The sequence below is a fragment of the Lagopus muta genome, chromosome 4, assembly GCF_023343835.1.
Source record: "Lagopus muta isolate bLagMut1 chromosome 4, bLagMut1 primary, whole genome shotgun sequence".
NCBI classification, from domain to species: domain Eukaryota; kingdom Metazoa; phylum Chordata; class Aves; order Galliformes; family Phasianidae; genus Lagopus; species Lagopus muta.
This window is the reverse complement of record NC_064436.1, coordinates 25,835,906-25,860,953: the sequence shown is the minus strand read 5'-3', so window position 1 is coordinate 25,860,953 and position 25,048 is coordinate 25,835,906. Positions and strand designations below refer to the sequence as shown.

General features: G+C 44.2%; 1 protein-coding gene across 8 annotated transcripts; it reads right to left on the bottom strand.

Moving 5' to 3' along the window:
* Nucleotides 1–1,328: 1,328 nt before the first annotated feature.
* Nucleotides 1,329–24,213, bottom strand: FGF5 (fibroblast growth factor 5). Of its 8 annotated transcripts, none has more exons than XM_048942505.1 (7): nucleotides 24,156–24,213; nucleotides 23,686–23,853; nucleotides 22,986–23,145; nucleotides 21,267–21,370; nucleotides 16,913–19,810; nucleotides 16,329–16,518; nucleotides 1,329–12,047 (listed from the first exon to the last, which is right to left on the bottom strand). In XM_048942505.1, exons 3-5 carry the CDS (start codon nucleotides 23,056–23,058, stop codon nucleotides 19,463–19,465), a joined length of 525 nt encoding a protein of 174 aa, XP_048798462.1. In that variant the 5' UTR covers nucleotides 23,059–23,145; nucleotides 23,686–23,853; nucleotides 24,156–24,213; the 3' UTR covers nucleotides 1,329–12,047; nucleotides 16,329–16,518; nucleotides 16,913–19,462. The 8 variants fall into 8 exon arrangements, with proteins under 8 accessions (XP_048798462.1, XP_048798460.1, XP_048798461.1 ...); XM_048942503.1 differs by lacking the exon at nucleotides 24,156–24,213 and having other exon boundaries at nucleotides 1,329–6,000; nucleotides 6,191–12,047; nucleotides 23,686–24,107; XM_048942504.1 differs by lacking the exon at nucleotides 24,156–24,213 and having other exon boundaries at nucleotides 1,329–6,272; nucleotides 6,357–12,047; nucleotides 23,686–24,107.
* Between the last annotated feature and the right edge of the window lie 835 nt (nucleotides 24,214–25,048).

Sequence of the window (25,048 nt, the reverse complement as noted above, 5' to 3'; positions counted from 1 at the left end):
AGACACCTGGCCATAAAGCGCAAGTGCAAACCTCTTGTAATCCAAATATTTCATCTTTGTCTCCAAATAAATACAACAGAAAAAGCTTAAAGAACGTGCAACTATCTTTTGGTCTCCAGAGACTAGTACTGTGAAATTTCTGGAAGAAAGGCTTTGTTTTTGAAGCGGGGAGTTTGTGTGGCCATAATGTGTCCCTCTGCATCACCAGGTAGTTATGTGCACAGTGTGAAATACAGTGGAATTGGTTAAGGTACATCCTAGGGATAAGCTAGAAGTTACTAAACAGCTCCCTCAAGTTGAGAAGCAAAATAGAAGAGCTGAATACTATGGTGTGTCACTATGGTGACCGTCATGCATTTGACATGATCACCCAAGGATGTTGGGTGACAATTAGCAGCCACAACATAACGATATCCTCTGTATTACTTTCTTTAAAAAAGTACATGTCAGAAAGTGAGTGCTGCACACCAATCACAGAAACCTTAAGATTGGAATAGACCTTTAAGATCATCTAGTGTCCTCACAGCTGTGCTGCATGCTATAACCAATCCTCTAAAACACTGCCAAGACCCCAGGATAACTCGCTGATTGTACCTTACACGCACTGATGCCTGCATTCACTCTTTGTTTCTCTCTTGCCTGCCTTCCTTTCTCAGTACATCACTCAACTGTTCCTGGTCCTCACCTTAGCAGGACCACCTCACCCCTTTGGGAGGTTTGGATGCATATTTTCATTAACCTTACGCACTGTCAACACTATTCTGTGCCAATAAAACCCTTTTGGACTAGTTCTAGCCCAAAAGGAATCCTGTGTACCTGTGCTGCACTGAGCAGATTTTATTTCCGTCAATGAGAGCTGTTTTTCTAATTCCCAACATAAGCCAAGAAAAATATCACCAAGCAGAGGACAGGGTGCAGAGAACAGGGTGCAGAGAACAGGGTGCAGAGAAAAGAACAAGGTGACAAAAGTAATGGTTGAACAAACAAAAGCTGCTTGGTGTCTCTCTGTTGTTCAGCTCAGACTATGAGTTACCAGAGCTTCAAACAAAACAATTAAAAGCCATCTGAGCAGCATTACAGAATGCTGCTGCCTCCTCACACAATTACATCCGCAGCAAAACTTGGGGATGATGTGCTGCAATGCACCGTTCAGACCAAACACTTCCTTTCCTGAGATAGAAGATAATCCAGGAATGTAATTTGTGAACACCCAGGTGGCTGCCTTCCACACTGTGTGTGCCTGAGGGCAAAAGAATCCTTTCATTCTTTTTGCACCTTTGGGTGAATGTTCCAGACACGTTCCATGAGGAGTTCCCCTTCATATAACCACATCACACAAGCAAGAATTTTTCTCTGAAGCCAAACTAAGGTTTTTTATTAAAAGTTACCTAAATGCATTATTCTATCAGTATTTCACACGCATTTTGTGCTCCTTCAATTTCTTCTGACTATATCTGAAAAAGTAAAATGAGTAAATTTGTTACCCATGCACACAGAATTGGCAGACCTCCAGCTGGTGGTTAGAGGTGGGGATATTTGTTGGTTCTGGGTTCTGTTTTTTTTTTTGTTTGTTTGTTTCCCCTCCCTCCCAGTGTTCTGAGTGCAGCCCTTTCATTCTTCCCCAGTATTGCCAGTGTGCCTAAACTTCTGGTTTTCAAAAACCCACACGTCCTTTCAAAATATACACCAAACAAGAAAGCTGTTCTGCTGTTCATATGGAAGACTCCTCCCCAGATAGTTTTTAATCCTCTATCTTTGACATCTTGCAGCCCCAGAAAAAGGAAGTTGTCTAACATTTTCTGTCTGAATAACATGCATGCTTTAGAATGTCAACAGATTCCACAGGAATGGAAAAACAGCTACAGCTCAGAAGAAGCACTTTTTCAAATGCCTCAAAGATGAACCTTTGACTCTATGCTAGAAGAAGATGAACTTTACTGAATCTATCACATTTGCAGCTCTCGAAATGCAAAATGCCAGCTGACACAAAAACACCTTTGGACCATGATAACACGGTGTGCACTTATTTCTTTCAAAGAACACCTCCTCCCCATAGGAGGACCCGAAATCTGTCAACTCAACAAGAAATGCAACAGTAGTTCTGAGTTTTTTCTTTTTTATCTTATGAAAATGTCACTGAAATAGCAATAAACAAAGTACATTTTTTCCCCTGAAACTGCAGTTTCTTGAAGAAAAGAAACCAAAACAAAATCAAAGAGCTAAAAATCTACAGTGATCATCACTTTTCCTTTGTTTTGATGTTTTGTTTTTTTTTTTTTTTTCCGGTAAAAGTAATGCTTTTTATTAGCCAAACTGAGGTGTTAGCTTGAAATTTTTCCCTCCTCTCTGCAAGAGTGTTGATCCAGTGAATTATATTGTTTCTCTCTTTGAGTCATACACACTCAGATCTTTACAGGCATTTGGCACAAATTGACACAAGCAATACAAAATCTTCTTCACAGTACAAGGCTTCAGCACAATGATTCACACCTCAGTAAATGAGAGCAGTTTCTCATCAAGTCTTCCATGCGAGGCTAAGACTTGAGTGGGGTCAGAATTTGAAGCTGGAAAAGACTAACAAACCACATGCATTAATTAGAGTGTAAAGTGGCCAGTTCCAATTTTGAAGCCATTTGATATTTAGCTCACTGCAGTCCATGTTTGTAAAACCTCCAGCTTCCCATTGCTCAAGGGTTAATCAAGAAAGGTTGGGTAACACAATGTCAGAATTCAGGAAATATCATGATTCTGAAAACATGAAAGACCAAAACTTATCTTGCGTCAGTACAACTGAACTTTAGGAAGACAGATGAAAGAAACTATGCAGAACTTGCTATTCATTCCATGAATACAGTTTGTCAAGCAGTATTGCTTTATTTCTTTGAAATCACCAAGCATCCTTGTACTCCAGTTATTCAGTTACCCTGAATAAGTTCAAGTCCATTTTGCATGGCTTTCTCCCAACTAAAGGCAAATAACAAAGTTCTTGGCATCACATATTCATTATTTCCACAAACCTTTGTCTTTACCACTACCACTTTCTTAATTCTGACAGTACATTTCTGTATCTCACTTTCATAGCTCTCTAGCCTCAATGTAGGGATATGGAAACTGTTCTTGAGAACAGATAAGAAGGACCTAGGTTCTGTAGATGGGCCCTCAGACTTGTTGGTTTTAATCTTAAATGTTTCAAACTCCGACATGGAAGATCTCCTTTAACCTTTTTGAACAAACAATTATAGTGCCTATTGACATAAGAACAACTCAGAAATCAAGAAAAAACAAAGCCTTTTTCCATTTCAAGTTGCAAATAGAATGTATTCATGAAATAAAATGACAGCCCTCTAGTCTGGTGGGTTATCATATTTGAAGCCAATCTTTCATTCTGAGTCTGAGCACAAAGCTCTTCTGGTAGAAGAACTGATTTAACAAGAGAACTGCTCTACATCTTAATAACTGCATGGAAATGATGAAGTTTTCAATGCAAACCACAGAATACAAGTGAGATACCCCTGTGAGATGATGTCCTTCAAGCACTTCAGCTTACAGGCATCCCCTATGGACCAAAGATTTTGCCTCAGTTCAAGTGCAATATTTGATTTCATTTAGGAAAATAAAAATCTGTTTCTTTCCTTCTATCTTTCCAGTTAGGAGAGGGGATGGGAGAGTTTGATATTGCTGTTCCTATTCAACCTTCAAACCAATTGCAAGTACCAAGCAAGTACTCAAGCGGTGTTTTCAGTGTTCAAATGCAAAGAAAGTTATTTCAAGATAATATCTGCTACCTCTTTTCAACCCTGCTTATGACATTAAGCTCTTCTTTATATGTTCTTATTTAAATTAGAATCTTTAAATTACAAAAGGAATACTTTCTTTCTATTAAACAGAATGAGCCAACATTCTCAAAGGAGAAAAACAATGGAAAACACTAACAAGACATACCCTGGAAAGTAATTCAAACCAAATCCATTAATAGTTTGTCAGGACATGAAGTTCAGAATCCGTAGTTAGGAAAAAAGTAGGAAGAGATGACAAAACTCGTCATCATGTTCTTAGAAATATATGCAGAGCCCTTTTTGTACCAAAAAAGGTTTTGGAAGTATTAACATTTCTCAGTATCCCCTCAGGCTTTCCTAGGCACTCAACTCTACAGATCCACCTGAGAACAAGTTATCTGCAGCACAAGGACACAGCCATGTCTACAAACTTTATCTGAAGCCACAGACTCTCACAAACGCCTGAGTTACCATGCTGAAAGAGATGTGTAAAAAACTTGGCAGAAATCTACTGCAAGTGTTTGCTTTTAAAAGGTGATTCATCTGACGACATGATTAAAGTAAATAAATGTATTGATGATCCTCATGGGAAAGATTTTTAGGGGAGAATGTAGAGATTCTGGTGATTCAGCTTTATATACATTTAGAAAACAAAATTTTCACACATCCTACCGAGGAATCCTTGTGAAGAATTGGCTGCCACCATTGACACCAATAGGAAGAGTCATTTGAAAAATAAAATAAAATAAAATAAAATAAAATAAAATAAAATAAAATAAAATAAAATAAAATAAAATAAATACAAACAAGTACATGAGCGTTTCAAAAGGCACTACACAACCAAACTGGGAAAGAGCATTATTTACTGCTTTATCTTAAAATAATTACATTATCATAGAAAAGCAAAGGCCAACAAAAGGAAATCCACTGAAGACATAGCTAAGACTTTCCAAATGCTAGATACGAAAGTTTCAGTAAAAAGTATTTATTCCTGCATTGATGCCTATCACAGTTCACTTTGGTACATATTCTTATTCCTATTCTTTCCTTACATTCCACTTTCTACAACTCTTTCCAGGACTTTGCACCTACTGCTATTTCCCTATCACAGTGCTATCAAATCACAACACATCGAGATTTTGGCATGAACAGAGAATATCACTCACTATACCTATAAAATAAAGTGCAGCTTCAAAGCAGCTTCCTGGCTTTGGGTGCAAAGTCTGTCCAAGCAGAGTATGGTTGTGCCTAAGAATAAAACACAGATGCACAGACAATTGTCAGCTGTACTTGTGGCACAATATCAGTACAGCAATAAATAAACCAAAAAGGAGCTGAAGAGCTCAATAAAGGAGGGTAAAATCTATTTAACACTATTTCTTAGAGGCTTTATGTCATTATTTAATGCTGTGGCTCAAATAAAAAACAAAAATGATAAAGCTCATAGATAAAAGCTTTGTGGTCTTGTGGGATTTGTTGTTGGTTTTTTGGGTTTTTTTTTTCCTTTTTTTTTTTTTAAACAAATGAACACAAACCAAACAAGGAAAAACTGCCTGAAATATTTCTGTAATTCACATGATTTGGATGTGCTGGCTTCTTTGGACAATGAAACAAGCAAGTCTGTGTTCCATGATGTAATGAGAAGAATACTAAAGCAATGAGATCACTTCCAGAACAGGTTTCAGTGAGAAAATAAAAAAAAAAAAAATAAACCCTATAAGATCTATTTTTTTTTCTGAAGTATTTTAATTAATTTTAACAATGATAAAGGAACCAGTCAAAACCAAATATCCTTCAATCTATTTGCAAATAATAACCCCACACCTTCATGCTTTTACACTGACAACATACAGATATGATTCCCCAATAGACAACTCTCCAATTTCTGTTAAAATCACTCCAGCCTTTGATGTGGTATACCCTCTGTGATTTCCTAAGTAAAAAAAAACCACACAGGTAAAATGTTGTGAAAGGTACACAAAATCAGGTAAGAAAACACACTGAAGGTCTGAAACTCTGTACAAAGGGCAAAGATCCACAAGGCCACTCGCAATGCTTCCATCCTTCCCACATTAGCCAGCAATGTCTCACAGTGTTTCCTGCAGGCATCCTTTTCCAACAAGTTGTTCACATCCCCTTCCCAAATGTGCCATGCTTTCCCCTAGGTGTGGGAACACCACATCAGCACATTTGAGTCATGAAGATAAACAAGCTGTTCCAAGAACTGCAGATAATAGAATCACAGAATCATGAAAATTAGAAAAGATCACCAAGTCCAATCCCAACACATCTCCACCATGCCTGCTGCCCAAGTCCCTCAGTGCCACATCTCCATGGTTCTTGAATGCCCTCAGGTACGGTGAGTCTACCACCTCCCTGGGCAGCCTGTGAACTCATTCACTAAACCCACTTACTAAAATGAGGAAGAGCTGAGTCACTCTCTGATGCTGAGATCTATCTGTAACCATGCTTCAAGCATCTCCAACATCTGCAGACCTGGAATGACAGACAGGTTGACTTAAGAAGTGTTTGTACCCTTCTGTGGTATTTCCCCTAAGAAAGTGATTTATTTATAGCTACATCAGCACTGAGTCAGTTCCTTCTTTCTTTTCCTCGGCACCCTCTATTTACACTCAGAATCTTTTGTGAGCACAGGTGTATGAATAGCATAGCTCCAATTAATTGCAGCATAGCCCACAGTGCTGCTCTGATCAGTCACTGCTGTGCACCTGCAGTAATAAAATACCAAGAGAGATAATGCATTGAATTTTAATCACGTGTTGCCATGTTACACATTAGATAGCTTAAAAATATTTCCTTTATTCCTGGGCTGTTTGTAACAGGGTGTTAGCAATTAAGCACCAGCAGCCTGGGAAGTGCTGGTTAGAGTGACTAAGTGGATTCCAGCTGGGTAGCAGGAGTGCTCTTCTTAAATGGATCATATAATTATAGGATGTTTCTTTCCACTCTTTGTGAAAGGAAGCTGGAGCAGTTTACAAACTCTTCCCATGCTGTAATGTGGCGTTTGTGAGACTAGAATTCAATACAGAGCAGCCAAATTGTACAAGAGGCAGTATCCTCTTCAGCTGCAAAGGCCAAGTAGTCCTTGTGTCTCACATTGTCCTTCCTCCATTAACATGTAACTGGTAAATGTGATCTTTTTCCTAAACGTACCACAGGTGGATAACTCTGAAAGAGCTTTCTTTTCAATAACTGCAGTGATAAAGGCAAAAATAAAACAGTTGTATAATCAGAACAGTCTGCTTGGGCAATAGCTCCTGAGTCAAGGAAGGCTACCTACAAAGCTTATGAACAAGGAGGCACAGTCACAGCCATGTGCTTCTACATGGATGTGGGGACAGAGGACTGAGTGACCATGCTGTTTGTCTTCTGCCAAGATGAAAGGCTCTCTTACACCTCAAGGTTTATAAGATATTTTGATGCATGCCAAGATAGTTACTTATTTAACTAACCCAGTGGACAATTACTGCTGAAGACATTTGGAAAGCTTAAGTATTTTTTGTCAGACCACTTCTTACCTTTCCCTCTATGCAGTGCGTTTAAAGAGCAGCAAGAGATGAATCAAACCCTTTTATTTCATTGCCAAAACCATCTCATTGTGATCTTCCAGCTGTTTTGGTTTTTATTCTGTGATCAGTTATATGCATTCCAATGCAAACAGTCACTAATCAGCAGTTCTCTGAGCCTCCCTTAAAGCATTTCTACAAAAATGCAGTATTTGCAATTCTTCATTAAGGCAGGATAGAAGCAGTGTTAATGATGGTTACTTCATTACTGACTGCTCTTCAACTCTGGAGAGCATAGGCATTGAGCTTGATACTGTTCGCTGAGTAACTTTTGTCAATTGTTTCTAGCATATTTTTCACGCTGGGCATTAGGAAGCTCCCAACATATTCAGGAATTCCAGTTCTGCGAGCACTGTTATCTAAGATACAACCAAAAGCAGCTCAACTCATTTCATGAAATCAAACATATTTCCCATGCAAGTACCCAGCACTCTGACAGCATCTTAGCAATCCTCAGTGACACCTCAGCAATGCCACTGGCATTGTGACTAAAGGAGATACAGAACTCACTGGGCCCGTGAACTTACAGACCAGAGGCAGGAAAGTACAAAGGCATCTAGGTTCCTTTTCCTCTCATACACTACTATGCACTGAAAAGTATGAACTAAAAATGGAAACAGTAGACCTACATCATTTGTATTAAAAATTCTCTTCGTCTCATTTAGGTGATTATTTAACAGATGAGTCCCATGAGTGCTATCAGAAAAGTTGCCTCTAGTAAGATGCTTGGCAATAAGCCTGAAGACAGACGCTCCTGTTCCATAACGAGTGATCAAAGGCAACTATTAATAAGCTGCTCTCCCTGGGAATAAAAAAGGAAAAACAGAATTTAAAGAGAGGTCTCCTACAGGCTGAGAAGCACAAGAAATTTCAAGTTAACACATACCTTCCTGAGTTCTGAAAATCTACCTAAGCCAAAGAGAAACACACAAAGTGCTTTTAGAAATCTTATTCTTTTAAAATCAGCACTTGTGGACACAGCAATGAAGTTGACTAATGGCAAGCATTTACAGCCAAGTGCCACAGCACAGAGAAGAGGGTGAAGATCTCCAGTGAAGAGCTGGAACATACTCATTTACTTGGCCACATATTCTTTCTTTTCTAATCTATTTGAAAAGGGTCAATGCAACTTCTGTAAGAGGAATCCTGCCACACAAACCTTGAGAGGGCTCTTAAGTGGTCAGTTTGCACACACAGAGATGATCTGGTGGACAAGGTCTACTTGGATTTCTCAAAACCAATCACTGAAGGCTTTATAAGAAAACAAATTAGTAGTAGAGTTAAGAAAAAAAGGCCTTTACTGGGATATATGTTATGAAAGTTGACCACTTCTATATTTCATTTTCCATCTTTTAGACAAAGGGACACCAGCAAAGTGATGTCTGGAGGTGTGCTGCTAAGTCTGGGGAAAACAGAAAGAGCAATCAGAAAAAAAACTTACAGATGATGGGAAATTGTTCAGTCTAAGGATGAGCAGACACCTTAAAAAGCTATAAAATGATCTACTGAGGTTTTGTGAGTGGACAGTAATAAGTCAAGGGACAGCTGGTGCAGAAAAATAGACAAATTAACAGATGCCTATAGAGGAAAAAAATTACAACCCTACCTACTGAGATGAAATGATGAGCCTCAAGAAGATGATTCTCATTTGGAAGTGAGACCTCCAGATTATGGTACAGTTGGAACAGTTGCAACCATTTCCAAATCAGTTCTATTTGTTTAACTGTTTTCATGCAAGTTTGGAATTGTTATTTAAAGCCAATTTAGAGCAAAGAACTTGTGAGCTGCTATGGAGCAGTACTCCATCCTTAACAATCTGAAGGATGTTCAACTCAGCGACTGACAAATGTGCTATCCTGATGTAATTCTGGCATTCTTAGCCCATTATTTTCCAGCTTCAAAGTGAATCATAATCTTTCAAAAAATACAATTTTAGCACGCGGATCCCATTATTGAAGCAATCATTATGGATGCAGTTGAAATAACAAGGTAAAAACCTCATCTTTTGCGATGCAGTTCCAAATATATACATGCACACATTCATATATATACATATATACATATATATATATATATATATATATTACACAGAATAAAGATTTCTATCCTAAATCCCAAAGGCTTAACTCCTTTCAGTACTTCATCTATTCATTGGGAAAGCTGCTTGGGATTTTCATATACCTAACTTATCACCATACAGAAATTATTTTTGAAACAAAATTCTCACCTGGATTAAAAGGAAAAAGAAAAAAAAAAAAAAAAAAGGACAATAGTGACAAGGAAATTGAAAGCAACATGATGAGGCAAAATTCAGTTGAAGTTTTTAATAGCTCATCCTAGTACTTTATTTTCTCAGTTGAAGGTCAGTTCCTAGCTTAAAGGTAAGAATCCACATGCTAGTGCCAAACGTGGTGTTTGCTTAAAAAGGGGCTTAACCACAGCTGAATCTTAGACACGCAGACAGCATTAGCACATGTCCTTTAGAAGTTAGCAAGTGAATTTTGTGGGGATTTGGTACCTTTTTCACAACTCACTATTTGCTGTGTTGGAGGTGGCCAGGAAGAAAATTCAGTCAGTGTGGACTTGTTTCTCCTCTTACTTTGCTGCAGAGGGATATTTTAGCTCTGCATTGTGGTTCTGCAAAAATTGCAACCCTTGATATACTTCAGAGGAGGAAATCTTCTTTGTTTTTCAGTCGATACAGAGGGGCTGAATTTCATCTCTTTGAAGATACACATTCATGTGACACTCAATGGGAGGAAGCTGGAAGAAGATGCAGACATTTGAGCATCCTACCTTAGGCAAAGTTATGCCTGAAAGGAAACAGATACCAAACTCATTGTGAATTATTTATCTTTTCTACATATTTAGCTCATCTTAACCAGAGTTTGTGCTTGTTCTACTATCTATCTTGCCTGAAAGAAATCTGAAACAGCAGGCTATGAACTGCAGGAATCCACTGGCAAATCCATTTCCTGGACTCCGGTTTCCTTTGCCTGAAGATTACTCATAAAATAATAAACTTCCCCTCTGAAAAGGAAATATTTTCCAGCACCTACTTAAACACATTTCATTTATTTATTCCAAAACTTTTCCCCAAACTATCCACAATTTATAAAGGAAAAAAAAAAGGCTCAATTTATTCTTAAACAAAGAACGCTGATTATTGCAACACACCGCCAGGTGAAAAAACATTGCTGTTAGTGTAACAAATTCACTGCCTGGAATAGAAAGCTACCCAAACACACCTGGGCCTCTTCACAAAGCATTTAAGATTGTGTTAAGGACATCGAAGACGGAACACTTAGGACTACCAGAAACTGTGTGCAACTTGGGGGGGGACAGCTCTCAAGCACTGAAAACCAAACAGCCCTCAGGTATTAATCTATAGCAGTAAAAATGTATGTCAGGTATACGTTCAGCTACTTTTCTGTTTCAGAAACATGTATCAATAGTCTTTTTAATGTCTCTTAATCCCACTCCCAAGAAAGGAAATGATTCCAAAGTTGTGTGCTGAAGGCATCCACTTGGCACACTGATTTTCAATAGCATTAGGCACACAGGGGGAAGTAGAAAGAGACTGCTCACTGAAATGGTCTCTACAGTCTCAATTGACTTTTGTTTATTTTTCATTTGAGTATGTAGACATCAAAAGTTTGGTGAAAGCCCAGAAAGAACAACTGGAGCTAATTTAAATGTCTACTTGTGTTGGTGGAATGCCCAAAAACTCACTGGTATCTGCCCTGTCCCACTCAATCCAGGGCTAAGTAAACAAAACCAAGGACCGTCAATAAAGCATTGACATTTGTCTCCTTCCTTCATTAGTCCAAGAAATGCTGCTTCATCCTAAATGGTTAGAAAAGGATGTTGCTGTTACCACAGTAGAACGAGTAATAAGAAATTGAAGAAGAGAAAGACCTGGTCCCCATCATGCTATTAGGTTTAGAGTCAGGAACAGGCCATCATCCCCTTCCCAATAAGGAACTAATTTAAAAAACTCAAAAGGAGGAGATGGAGGAGGAGGGGAAGAATTGTGGTGAGAGTAAAAAGATGTTAAAAAAAAAAAAAAAATCTGTTTTCCTGAACCAAAATGGCCACCATGAAATATTCATAAGGCTTTTTCAGTTTGCTCTGTTTATCCATTCCTGAAATATTGACACATGCAAGCTTCAAAAAAAATCAGCTCCCAGAGATTGTTCCAATACCAGTGTCAGTCTGAATGTTATCTCTGCATTATGGGCTTATTAAAAAGGGGCAGAAGAGAAAAACTCTGAGATACGCCTGCCGTGGATTTCACCACATGTTTTCCAGTTCTTATTCAGTTTGGCTGAGCCAAAAAGCAGAATGTCAGCTACAGGATGAAAGCTGTCACCTTCTGGTCCCAGCTAGCACTGAGAGCACAGAGGCATGTCAAATTGAAATATGATTAACCATACCTCTTCCATAAGATCACAGAAAAAATAGCTATTGGAGCTCAGTAACGGCTCTGAGGGAGCTTAGCAGGGGACAAAAGATGAAGTAGCTCTATTACATTTGCAAGGCCTGGGCTCTGCAAAGCCTTGGAAGAAGTTCCATGGTTAATTTCAACAAGGAACTTCAAGAAATTGGTTTGCATTTAATATCTGAGACTCTTATCAGCAGTTGCAGAAAAGTCCATGAGGCCTCCATTGGGTCCAGAGTTGCCCTAGTGCAAGAACAAGAGAGAAAACTCTGATTATGAAGGCTAAGAAGATTTATCTTTTGTCTTTCTGTATGCAAGAAAAGCCTTTAGAATAAATGCACATGCATGGAAGCTCCTAACCAATTATTTTGTTTTATGTCATACTGAATGTTATACACACATGATCACTTTAGTATTTGGCATTTTCTTTATTGCCAGTCACTAAACTACAAGGAAAGAATGATGCTACCATTATGTATAAAAGGGGGCTATAGGAAAGAAGGGGACAGACTCTTTGGTGGGGTCTGTTCTGACAGAACAAGGGGAAAATGTTTCAAACTAAAAGAGGGGAAATACAGATTGGATATAAGGACGTTCTTTACACTAAGGGTGGTGAGGCACTGGCACAGATTGCCCTGAGAGGCGTTGAAAGCTCCATCCCTGGAGAATCAAGGTCAAGCTGGAGTAGCTCTGAGCACCTGATGTAGCTGTAGGTGGCCCTGCTCACTGCAGGGGATTTGGAACTGGGTGGCCTTCAAGGATTCCTTGCAACTCAAACAAATCTGTGGTTCTATGATTAAGTGCAGAAACAGCCAAAAACCAGCTATAGATCCATGCAGGAAAAAATAAAATAAAATAAAATTGTTTTCCCTCCAGGTAAAAGAGGCATCAAGAACCTAAGGAACACATTAATCTCACTCTGCTCTATAAAACACACAGCACAGAAGTGAACTGCTTTGCAACTGCCTCAAGCCTAAAATCTGCAGAGATGAAGCAAGTTCCCCCTCCTGCTTTATTTTCTGCTTCCTATGATAAATGTGGGATCCTTAAATTATCTCTCAAACCAGAAGCTGTTCCGGTTGCCTGCCGGTTGGTTGTTCCTGCGCCTCGTCAACTGCACCGTTTGTGGAGCTCCAGTGCTGCAAACCTTAGGTGGAGGGAGGCCCCTGGTGGTCACACAGAGTAAGGCACCAGAACCCTGATACGGAGACGTTACACTGCCACCCCGAACATCTCCCAGCTAGTTTTATGACATAACAGCACAGCTCTCCCCTAACAGCAGTGTCAGAGAAGTTAAAGGTAGCTTTTGAGTAACGAGATTTTTCCCATTTCTGTCATTCTGGGCAACAGAAAGAACTGCTGAGAAATTTGCATGCATCTAGAAATAGACTGATAAAAAATACTTGAAAAAAAAATCTCCAGTGACAACACATACATACACAAAAGAAAAAAAAGACTACGGCTCAATCATCTTCATTTCTGGAACAGATCTTTTACAATCCGTTTTCTCTTGAACTTCAGATGAGATGTTAAAGACAATAAGAGCATGACTGCTTCACAACAGTCCGGAAGACAAATGCTATCCACAGCCTCCAGCCAACCCAAATCCATTTTCTGCAATATGTACGTGACTTCTTTTTACCACTTCTAACAGAAGTCCTACCAGTTCCTCTAAGCACATGCCTCAGCTCATACAGCCACTTAGGTAAGCAGGAGGCTGTTGGAAAGCAGAGGTAAAGATTCTGAGGAAAATGGTACTACCAGTTAAAACACCTGAGGAAAACCATTGCCCCTTCTGATCAGGACCATTTTGCAGTACATCATAATACACAGCTGCAATAAAGATGCTTTTCCTGCTGTGGCCAAGGCATAACGCTGTAGCTCTTGAGCAAGCCCTGACCTTTAAGCAAAAATCACAAGGAGAGGAGCATCCTGAGAATGACTTTCTCTTTCTGATTCCCTTGAGTACTGCCCTAAACCATCTGCTGACCTTGCCCTTGCTGATTTGTTGCTACTGTCAGAGCTTACCAGTCTGTGCCTGTATCTACTTAATTTCCAAGAAACACTAATTTTCTACCACTGTTCAGCAATGCAGTTGCAGCACTAGGAGGTGTGACAGTAAAAGTTTGTGACCACAGAGAAAGGAACCTTTAAGATAAAGTGGGCATCGGGGAATATGCATTCTTACAGTGGTATTTAATGTCTTATAGCAAAGCACCAAAAACAGAAGTTCGTTGGGGAGGGTGAATGTTCTCTTCGTGTTTTGCTTTATTCCCCACCCTTTAGGAAGTAACCAGATGTGGAAACCAGAAAAGCAAGTAGCCACATGTGTTAAAAGTTTGTAGGCTGAGAGGCTGAAGAAAGGAGAAAATAGAGGGGGAAGCGGGCAGAAGAGACAATGAGGCTGTGTTGCTTAGTAGTGAATCCTCTATGCAACTTGAGTTTTCTTGGAAAACCCACACTGTAACTGTCCACATCACAACAAGTGGCAGATAGCAAAAACCAGCACATGCACTGCATGAGCTTCCTTGGTCAGAGAGTTTTAGAAACTACATCCACTCTCTCCTCAAGGGTTTCTGGGAATGGAACTAAAATGGTCTACATAAAAGAGAGGGCACTGTGTAATTATACCCAATGAGACCATCATTCTGAGACATTTCAGATTCTTCACAAGTGCCAGTTCTCATCAACTGTGGTGTGATTTGTCTCAGCTACTATACCTTAGGACAGTCCCACAGCAGCCTGCCTCCCTGACCTCAGGGAAACATCAACACAGACCCACAGCTCGCTGACATACTGCTGCCATCAGGACAGGAACTGCACACTGTGTGACTCAGTGGACTCAGTCCTCAGAGCTCTGAAAAGAAAGGGATTTTCCTTTCTCACACACCACCTCTTTTCCATCCTGCTCTGTGTCTTGTGAACACTAATCCCAGAAGTCTGAGTCCTTAGAAAACATGTTTTTAGCTTCAGAAGGGTGATCCACCTATTGAAGCATATCACTTTGTTCTTGGGTAGAAATATTTTAGTATCTCAAACACATCTACCATTACAGAACTGCAGAATATCCAGTGTTGGAAGGGACCGATGGGGATTATCAAGTCCAACTTCTAAGTAACACAACTGCCCTGTTCCTCTACATATTCCTGACAGGTATTTGGAGTGAAGAAAACAACCAGTGACCCCTCCCACAGTACAGAAGGAGGCTGACATAGTGCTCATTGCTTTGTGGGAAGCACTCTGGGAAAAGCCAAAAAGCATTTTCTATCTCACACACAAGAGGCAGAGGGCATTGGGAACTGTCACCATTGCCTTTATCTAACATTGTGTTCCACGGGAACAAGCAAAGAGATGTGAATACATGTGCCTTTTCTCTCCTGACTGGGCATCTGATGTTCTGTTTCAGGGCAGCCCACGAGAGGACACCACAGGGACATCCATTAAATCCAATCTGTACATTCACATGGTCATTTATGACCTCATTGTCAGAAGGACCTAAAGTCCCAATCTGTGAGGCGGTTCTCTCAGTGATTTCTTTTGCTAGTTTGAAATATCTTAGAAGAAAATAAAAGTTTAAGTGGGTTCAAAGAAAATAAACAGATTTCCCCATAAGCAAATATGTTCCAGGTAGTGCATTTTGCCTGCATACCCCCAAAGCAGCAGTCAGTGTGCTGTGAAGATTGTGGAATCATTTGAGTCAGAAGAGACCCTTAAAGGTCATCAGTTCAGTTCCTCTACAACGAGCAGGAACGCCTACAGCTACATCAGATGCTGAGAGCTCCTCCAGCCTGACCATGAACATCTTCAAGGAGCAACCAGCATCTCTTTAGGCAGCCTGTGCCAGTGCCTCATCACCCATATTGTAAAAAACTTCTTCCTTATATTCAATCTAAATATCTCCTCTTTTAGTTTGAAACCATTTCCTTGTGTGCTAACAAAACAGACCCTGCTAAAGAGTCTATCTTTTCTTATAGCTTCCATTTAGATATTGAAAGGCCGCTCTCAGGTCTCCCCAGAGCCTTCTCAGGGCTTAACAGCCCCAGCTCCCTCAGCATGTCCTCATAGGAAAGGTGTTCTCTCCTTCGGATAATTTTTGTGGCCCTCCTCTAGACACACTCTAACAGGTCTACATCTCTCCTGCACTGAGAATTCCACATCCAGATGTAGTACTCCAGGTGAGGTATCACCAGCACAGAGCAGAGGGGCAGGATCACCTCCTGCTGACCACACTTCTTTCGTGCCCATGATGTGGTTGGCTTTCTGGGCTGTGAGGGCACGTTGCTGGCTCATGAGAAGCTTGCCATCCACCAGTACCCTCAAGTCCTTTTTGGCTGTACTCTATCCTTACATCCTCCAGCTTGCACTGATAGTGAGGGTTACCACAACCCACGTGCAATACCTGGCACTTAGCTTTATTGAACCCCATGAGATTCACCTGGGCTCACTGCTTGAGCCTGTCCATATCTCTCTGGATGGCATTCTCTCCCTCAGGCATGTCAACTGCACCACACAGCTTGGATTCACCTGTAAACTTGCTGAGTGCAATTGATCCAAAGAAAATCCATAAATGCTCTTCTGACTGGGCTGAGAAAGAGCCATCCTGGAGGGGTCTCATCTTCCAGACCTGCAGGCATCACATGCACTGCTCTGCTTTCTCCATGCTGGAGGTATGGTATCCATCAGTCAGGGCATGTTCAAGGACACTAGGATTGGACTGAAGAAAAGAAGAAATATGTATCAAACGGGAGAAGGGAAACTTCAAGAATCATATTGAAGTGTTGCAGAAAAAGTGTAGTCTTGACCATACAGAGAATGAAATAGAGCATAACAGACTACAGCAAAGGATAATATTGGCTTGAAAGAATTATGAAGTTGCTGATTTCTGACCTACACAAAGAAAACATAGCAAATCATACTGACAGCTAAAATGCGGATTCTTATCTCTATGGATGATTCAGCCCAAGTGAGGTAAATGAAGTGTCAGAAGGAAACGAGGAGGACTGAGGTTCTGAGAGGAAAACACCTCACATCCACGTCCCATCCCTTAAAAACAAACACATTACAGCCTGTAATCAAATTAGGAGACCTTTAAGCAACAAAAATGTTACCTTCTGGCATTGCCAAAGTTCCACATTGGTGTTATCTGCAGCCAGTGGTGGCACCCAGAGCCCTGCTCTTTCTCAGCAAGTCCACACATGATGTCAGGGCACAAAGTGCATCATCTCCAAAAACTTGGGCTTTTTTTCCTCCTCTTCCCTTTGCTTTCTGCAGCCCTTGCAGATATAAAGAGGTTTCAGCCATTCACTGGGCAAAGCAGCGTGGGGGGAGCAGTGAGCAGCACTGGATGTGGCAAGCAGCTGATGGGACAGCACTGAATACAGCAGCAGTTGGTGCTGCAGCAGCCCCAAATCCACGCTCCGTTAGCACTAGGCACAGCTCAATCCTCTTCCCCATTCTGGTTCAGCACAGGGCCAACACATCTCTTCTGCAGCCAACAGAGGAGTAGAGTGGATTTCCTCCAGGAATCTTCACAGCAAAGTGACTGCTGCTTTGGGATCTGCAGACAAAGCACACTCCAGGCAGCTAGAGGGCATTACTCCATGAGCTCCTCAGCCAAAAGGGAAGCAGTCAGGATAAATATTCCTGTGCAGAATAAGAACAGGAACTTTCTCCACAAGGCTGTTTCCATCCCTTTCCATTAAAATTTAAAATAACCTGCTTAGGAACCTTAGGGAACCTGCTTTGGCAGGGGGGTTGGTCTCGATCTCTAGAGGTCCTTTCCAACCCCTACAATTCTGTGATTCTGTGAACCCCGTGGAGGAAATCTGGGTGCTTTTTTTGTTGGTTTTTTTTTTGGTTTTTTTTTTTTTTGTTTTTTTGTTTTGTTTTGCATACTTAAAAACAAATAAAAAATCTCTCATATTACTTTCTGATCATCAGTGGTACCTTACTCTGGGTGCCTAAGAAAAGCTCTTAAAGCCTGGTGAAATCTGCTTGGGTTCAACAAAGGAGCCCCATGTTGTCACTTACGAAGAGTGGTGAGGCACTAACACAGGTTACACAGAGAGGTGTTGGAAGCCCCATCCCTGGAAACACTCAAGCTGGAGATGTCTTGAGCACCTGATGTCACTGTAGGTTCCCTAATCATTGCAGGGGAATTGAGACAGACAGCCTTTAAGGATCCTTCCCAACTCAAATGATTCTATAGTTCTACAATTTAAGTTACTGCTGTGACTTCAGTGTTACTTTGCTTGATCTTCATACTAACTTAGAACCTTACCCAAAAGAACAAAGTTTACTGATGATTTCCCCTTAAGTAAGTTGCAGTGTTTCACAGCACGCCAGTCTGTTTTCTCCTTGGACATGCCTCCAAAGCCAATGGCTGCTCCCATCACCCAGAACTCCTTCCCATGATCCATTCTCTATTTATTTGTAACACTTTCCTAACAGTTACCATAGAGCAGTGAAAAAAATTGAGAGAACATTTTGTGAAATTGGTCAAAATGGTGTCAGCCAGAAGAATGTTGTGAATTGTGCTATCTTAATGCTACTAATTGAAACTTAACATCAGTAAGCCCAGGAAGTAAGCTTAGCTTTAACAGCATGCTCAGTCACAACTTGGTCAAGTGTCTCAGGGGCAGCCATATGCCAGGAGCAGACCTAGAAGACACCAAAACAGAAGCAGTGTGAACATTGTAGCTCTCTTCTGGCTGTATACTGTTTTTCTCTCACCCAGCACTCTAATGGATTATGAAGGCTTCTGTAAGCATCAAAGTTGATGTCAATGTTCAATGCAACATAAAGCTCTGCACAGCTCCTGTGCTCACATGGGACTTATTGAGGGAAGTCACATCCTACAAGGAACAGCAGTGGTTCTCCTAGGTAGAAATAAACACATTCATGCCACTTCACACATTCATCGAGGCAGTGGTGTGGGATTTCTTCTTATGATTTAGACATTGTTTTGTTCCTATTAGTTCTGATAGCAGCTCTTCTACTCAAAATAATGTGTCTGTAAAGTTAAAGCCAGTGACAGCACAGAGTACCTCATGGGTGTCACGGCTGTGTTGGGGTGCATTTGCCCTGCAGGCCTCCTCTCCAACATGGAAGGCTGCAATCTGAAATCAGTATCTGTCAATGTTAAGAATTAACACAAGATATCACATCTCTCAGATCGAGTTCATAAGATGTCCACCCAGCAGCAGCCAGAGTTCTGTTAGCACAGCGAACTCAGGATGCAACGAGAGATGGCTCAGAGGGACTCATCTGGGAAAACTTAGGAGAAGCTGTATGACCTCAGACAGTCCAGATTTTTTGTGAACTTCTGGTGTGTCCTACATCTTGTTGCTCATATATACAAATACACATGGAAGACATGTGAGGAGCGCAGAGGTCCATGGTTTGCTCAGCCCAGAGGACTGTCACGATAGCACTGTGACAACGCAATGCTCAGCCAACTCCGGACAGGAGAGGGAAGGTGTCACGGTCCCACGGAGGTTCCACAGCAAAATACTATCAGCAGCTGAACTGTGGGTCCCATCTCTGCCAACAGACGTCCTTGCCACGTCCATCCCAGCATCACCCTGCCAACAGACGTCCTTGCCACGTCCATCCCAGCATCACCCTACCCAGCAGCCCTTCAGTGTCCTGAGGAGCCACTACCCAAAGCGGAACTTTAGCCGGTAGCGGCCAGGACCGGGGCTGTGCCGTGACGTGGCCATCTTCTTGGGCGGCGGTGGTGGTGGGGGTGGCGGCTTCTTCTCAGGGCGGGCGACGGTGAAAGCCAGCTGGGATGGAGGGGGCTGCCGGAAGCGGGGCAAGAAGTGTGTGGAGACATGCTGGGGACGGGCACGAGGGCTGCAACCCCTCTTGGCCTTGCCCCGCTTGTTGAGGGCCACATACCACTGGCGGCCGGAGCGCTGCCCACGGTGCACAGCCGAGGCATAGGTGTTGTAGCTGTTCTCCTGGAAGCGCTCACGGAACTGGCACTCAGCAGTGAAGCGTGCCTGCAAGCAGAGACAGAAATTAGCTGGGGAGCTGCCCACACCCACTGCCCATAGCACTGTGCTTGTTCTCCCAAACTGTTGCTCTGAAACTGGTGAGGGATGCATGGGGAACATCCTGGAGTCCAGCAAACCTCCACCATTCCTAATACCTCCCTGTGCAAACTGGGACTCCAGAGGAAAATCCTTCCCCAGAACTGGGATCGTGTTGCAGTGTACTTTCCCAGCAGATTTTTCCCTGTGTAACACCTGGAATCAAATCTTTCAGTCTCTGCCTGGAAGACAAACCATCCCACTGATTTCCTCGTGCCTTTTTTTTTTTTTTTTTTTTTTTTTTTTTTTAAATGCACTTGAAGTGCTGCATCTCCACCTCCCTGCTCACCTCTCTCTGCCACATGGCACCCCGGCTGCTAGGTTTAGGGCTGACCAAAGCTCCTGGAAAGATGTAGACCCACAGAGCTACTCTCAGAGCAGCTCCAGGCCTGCGGGCATGGCTGTACCACAGTGCAGCACCGTGGCACCGCAGCGGCTCCGCATCAAAGCATGGCTGTGAGTGACGGGCACAGAGCTTGCTTTGTGCATTGGGCCATGAAATAACTTTATCCCGCCAAGGCCAGGAGGAACAACAGATGCAGGCTTTGCATTATCGGTGTTATCAGCCTGGCCATCCTCAGGCGTTTGGGTCAAGTTTCTACAAATTAATGGCTTTCATCAGAGGAAGGCACCATGTCTCTCTCCAAGGATGCTCCTGCAACATGGATCTGACACACACAGACTGAGGCTGAGTTCCTTGCTGCATTTTCATAGAAGCATAGATTGATTTGAATTGGAAGGGATCCTTAAAGAGTATCCAGTCCAACCCCCCTGCAATGAGCAGGGACCTCCAACAGCTACATCAGATAACCATAGCCCCTCCAGCCTGACCTTCAACGTCTCCAGGGGCTTCCAACACCTTTCTGGGCAACCTCTCTCTCTCTGGGGGACTCAACACCCATACTGTAAAAAACTTCTTACGTCCAATTTAAGATTTTTCTCTTTTAGTTTGAAACCATTTCCCCTTGTCTTATCACCCTGCTAAAGAGTCTACCCCCTTTCTCCTTATAACCCTCCCTTAGACACTGAAAGGCCTTTGTTTTGCCCACTCCTGCTCTGCCCATTTTCCATATTTCCCACCCACACAGCCATCATATCTCTCCCAGACCCACCCTGCTTAGACACAGCAAAGCACTCAACCTCTGGGCATCCCCAGGAGACATGCCCCCATAGAACTCAGTGCAGAGCAGCACTGAGAGTGTGTGAACCTCACTCGATGGCCCTGTGGGCTTGGGTAGCCCCAGCACATCACCAATGCTCGTGTTGCAGCATCACCAACACAGGGCAGGCACCTACATGCCCCAAACACCAGAGTGCACAGTTGTTGCAGCACCAGTACTGTGCTGTACGCACTGGGAATACTCACACTTGCGTGGAGTTTTCCTTTCTTTGACATAGCTAGAAATTTGTTGCTGAAAACTCCTCGGATTCCAACGATCCCCTGAGAGACAGCAAAGATTTCCAGAACGCCTAGGACGACAGAAAGCTCAGAATAAATCACATTTCTTTTTGCATCAGCGTGACAAAAATAAAGCAGAAATCTCACGGCTGCATTTCTCCAGCAAAAGGCCCCGCTCCTCAGCAACCGCTTCTGCGCGGCTCTGCTGCTCCTGTGTCCCCAGCAAGCGGCATGACGCTGCGGCTGTGGGGTTTGGTTCATTCCTCTCCTTATTTCCCAGCCGGTTCCTCGAGCCCGCGGGGGACAAGCTGGGGACGGAGGATGCTCTTACACACGGCTTGGGCCAGTGCCGACAGATCGCAGATTCGGGAAGCCCCATTTCCCCCCCGAATTTCTCACCTGTTCTCAAGCAGGTTTGTCCCCACCCCAGCCCCGGGAGCCGCGGTTCAGAGGACGGTTTGGGACAGAGAGAGCTCCCAACCGGAGAAACCTTTCTGCTTCCGTGTGGCCAGCTGCCACGGCCCCGACCTCCAAAACGCGGGCAGGAAGGGGCCCCGGCCCCGGCACTCACTGAGCGGGCTGGCGGCGTGCGCGCCGTCCACGCGGCCGTCGGGGTGCAGCTGCAGGTGGAAGCCGATGCCCACCCGGCAGTACAGCCGTCCCCGCCGTCGGCCCGGGCCCGCCGCCGTCAGGGAAGAGGGAGAGAAGGACGAGGAGGAGGAAGGCGCGGAGTGTCCCCCGCCGGGCAGCCGCTCCCTCCGGCCGCGAGCGGGCAGGGCGAGGAGGAGGAGGAGGAAGAGGAAGGCCGGGCGCATGCCGCCAGCGGGAGGAGGAGAAGGAGGAGGAGGAGGAAGGGCGGGAGGAGGGCTCGGCATCCCGCTCCGCCACCAGGCACCGGCGGGAGGGGGCCGCCCCCGCCGCTGGCAGCCCGGGGGGGCCGCACCTGTGCTGGGCTGAGCAGTTCCCGGCGGTGCGGGGCGCGGCTCTGCCTCGGGTTACGGCGGGGCCCCCCCAGGGCCGCCGGGCCGGCAGAGATTGGGTTGCAGCCTCGCCGGGAGATGACAGCCAGCAGCTGCGGGGAAGGGGCCGGGGCCGACCCCTCCCGTTTGTGGGGCCCCGGGGCTGAACACGGAGCCAGGGGGGGAAGGGGGGGGGGCAGCAGCAGCATCCCTCATCCCCAGTGGCCCCGAATGCCATCCCACCTCTTACCCCTACTCCTGCTTCATCGCTGCCCCCACACCCCATGGCAATGGTCTCCCCAGACACACCTCCCATTCCCCCACCTCCTATCCTCCCTCTGCACCCCTAAAGCCTCTGGAGAAGCCCTCCCCTTCATTTATCCCATACCCTTCTGTGTGCCCACCAGCACCAGAAAATCCCACTGTGGGGCCATGGGGGGGGGGGGGGGGGGATCCCAGGGGTCAGATTCACAGGAAGCACCGTAGGTGACCTTCAGCTGTGAGGAAGAGGAAGATCACGGGAGGAGAGGGGGGAACAACACATGCTTGAGGGTGGCACGCATAGTCCTGCATCCGTATCTCTATATATACTTGTGTCTATAAATAGAATCATAAATATATATACACACACGCACAAATATATAAGCAGGCAGACACACAAATACGCATGTTACATCCATCTCTATACGTACAGAAGTAGAACTGCCCCTATACTTAGAGGCCATACCTGCAGGAGGGTTGGGGTGCTCAGAAGACTCTTCCTTTTTTGCCGTTGCAGCACTCAGACCAGTGAGACCCATTCGTTCCTCTCATCCACAATGGGATGTGGGGCTGTTGGGGATTGGTGCGTGCTCATGGGGCATCCATGGCCTGGAGGATGATTTACCCTTGTGAGGTCCATGCAGCAGGGAGAGGGGAAAAAAAAGAAAGAAAAAAAGAAAAAAAAATAGATAGAAGAAGGCGGCTTGATTCTAAATAAATAACAAACCCTAATAGCCCACTTCCTGCAATAATCCAATTTAATTGCCTGTGGCAGTTGCAGCCCTTACACACACACAGCAGCGGCCTCTGAAGGCTGCAGCTGAAGTGCTGCTGCTGCCTGAATTATTCAAGGCTTGGTTACAGAGCAAACTGCCAGTAGACAGAAAGATCCTTATGGTCTCAGCCCCTGCATGTCCCATCCATGAGGACTCCGTATCTGTGGGCTCTATCTTTGCCTCTCTCATCCCTAGAGGTCCATCTCTAACCCATTCTTGGTCACCCAATTCTCATAAGCCCCATCCCTGGTGGTCCTAATGCACTGGGAGCACTGAAGAGCGCCTGTGTACCCCACAGCTATGCCACCATCAGGACTTCAACGAGACACAATGACCCCAATGGACACAGACAAGGACAAAGACGCAAGCAAAACCCAAAGTAGTGCTTACATAAGGAAATAAACGTTCCAGAAGTCCTAAAGGTGCAAAGGAGCCCTCGTTGCACACTAGACATATTTCCCAGCTGCTATCAGAGTGTCATGGTGATTGATAGAAGCTCTGCAGGGATTGTTCCCTCTGCAAGTGAGGCTCTGTGATTTCGGCCACAAAACAGAGAAACTAGAAAAGACGGTAGGAGGAGAGGGGAAAACGACACAAGAACAAAACACAGCACATAAAGTGGAAAGCACTGCACGCCACCAGCAAAGCCGTCTACTCCCCTATAATCTCTCTAGGAGCAGCTCCACCTGAGCTCCAAGGGATGCCCAGGGCTGAGCCACCGTCGCCCCGCTAGGTGGCACTGCGCACCCGTGCACGGGCTCCAACAGACCCCAAAGCATTAACCTTCCCCCCCCCCATTCTCCCCCCAAAATATCCCTCCACCATCCCTCAAAATCCCTTAAATTTCCCCCAGATTATACCCTAAACACCCTCCCCCCTCCGAGCAATAGGAGCGCCCTCGGTTTGGGCGGAGTTGCTCTCATTGGGATGCAATGAAGTGGTGATTAAAGTGTAATGAAGTGCAGGTGTGTGCGTGTGGGTATGGTGGGGGGGGAAGTTTGGGGGACAGCTCTTTGAGAGGAGGTTTTCGTTGTGAAGTGCTGCGCTGGGGGATGAGAGGGAGTGGGGTTAGTGCAACTTTGTGCGGGGGGAGTGGAAGATGGAGATGATGGGAATATGGAGCGGACTGTGTGGAGGGGGAAGGAGGAAAAAGAAAAAAGGGGGGGGGGAAGAAAAGGGAAGAAACGAAGAAAAAAGAAGGCGAAGAAAGAAAGAAGGAGAAAGAAAATGCAGTCTGGGGAAGAAAAATAAAAGAGAAAAGTGGGGGAAATAAATAAATAAAGGAGTACTCAGAGCCTCAAAAGCACTGTGCTGCAGAACACGGGGTGCAAACGGTGCTCCCCACGCCGGATGCACAGTGCCCAATATTGTCCCCAGGATCGTGGGAGCTCTACGGCGGCGTTCACATCTCACTCATGTCCCCCTTACAGAACTCGCCCCCAGGGACGAGTGCTTCTCGGGGCTGGTGATAGGGGCACGGTGTGGGTCCCAGCCTCCCCTCTTCCCCCAAAGACGCGGGCAAGGCCGCATCCGGGGGCTGAGCCCCAGCGCCACTCGAACCGTGCGTGGGACCGGGAGCGCTGCGGGGCTTCAGGTGGCATCGGCCAGGGAGTGGCACTGTGTCGGGAATGGGGTATGGTGAGGGGAAGGGGAATGGGAGAAGGGAAAATTGAAAAAGGAAAGGGGAATGGAAAAACAAACAAATAAACAAATGGAATAGGTAAAGGGGAAAGGGAATGGGAGAAGAAAATGG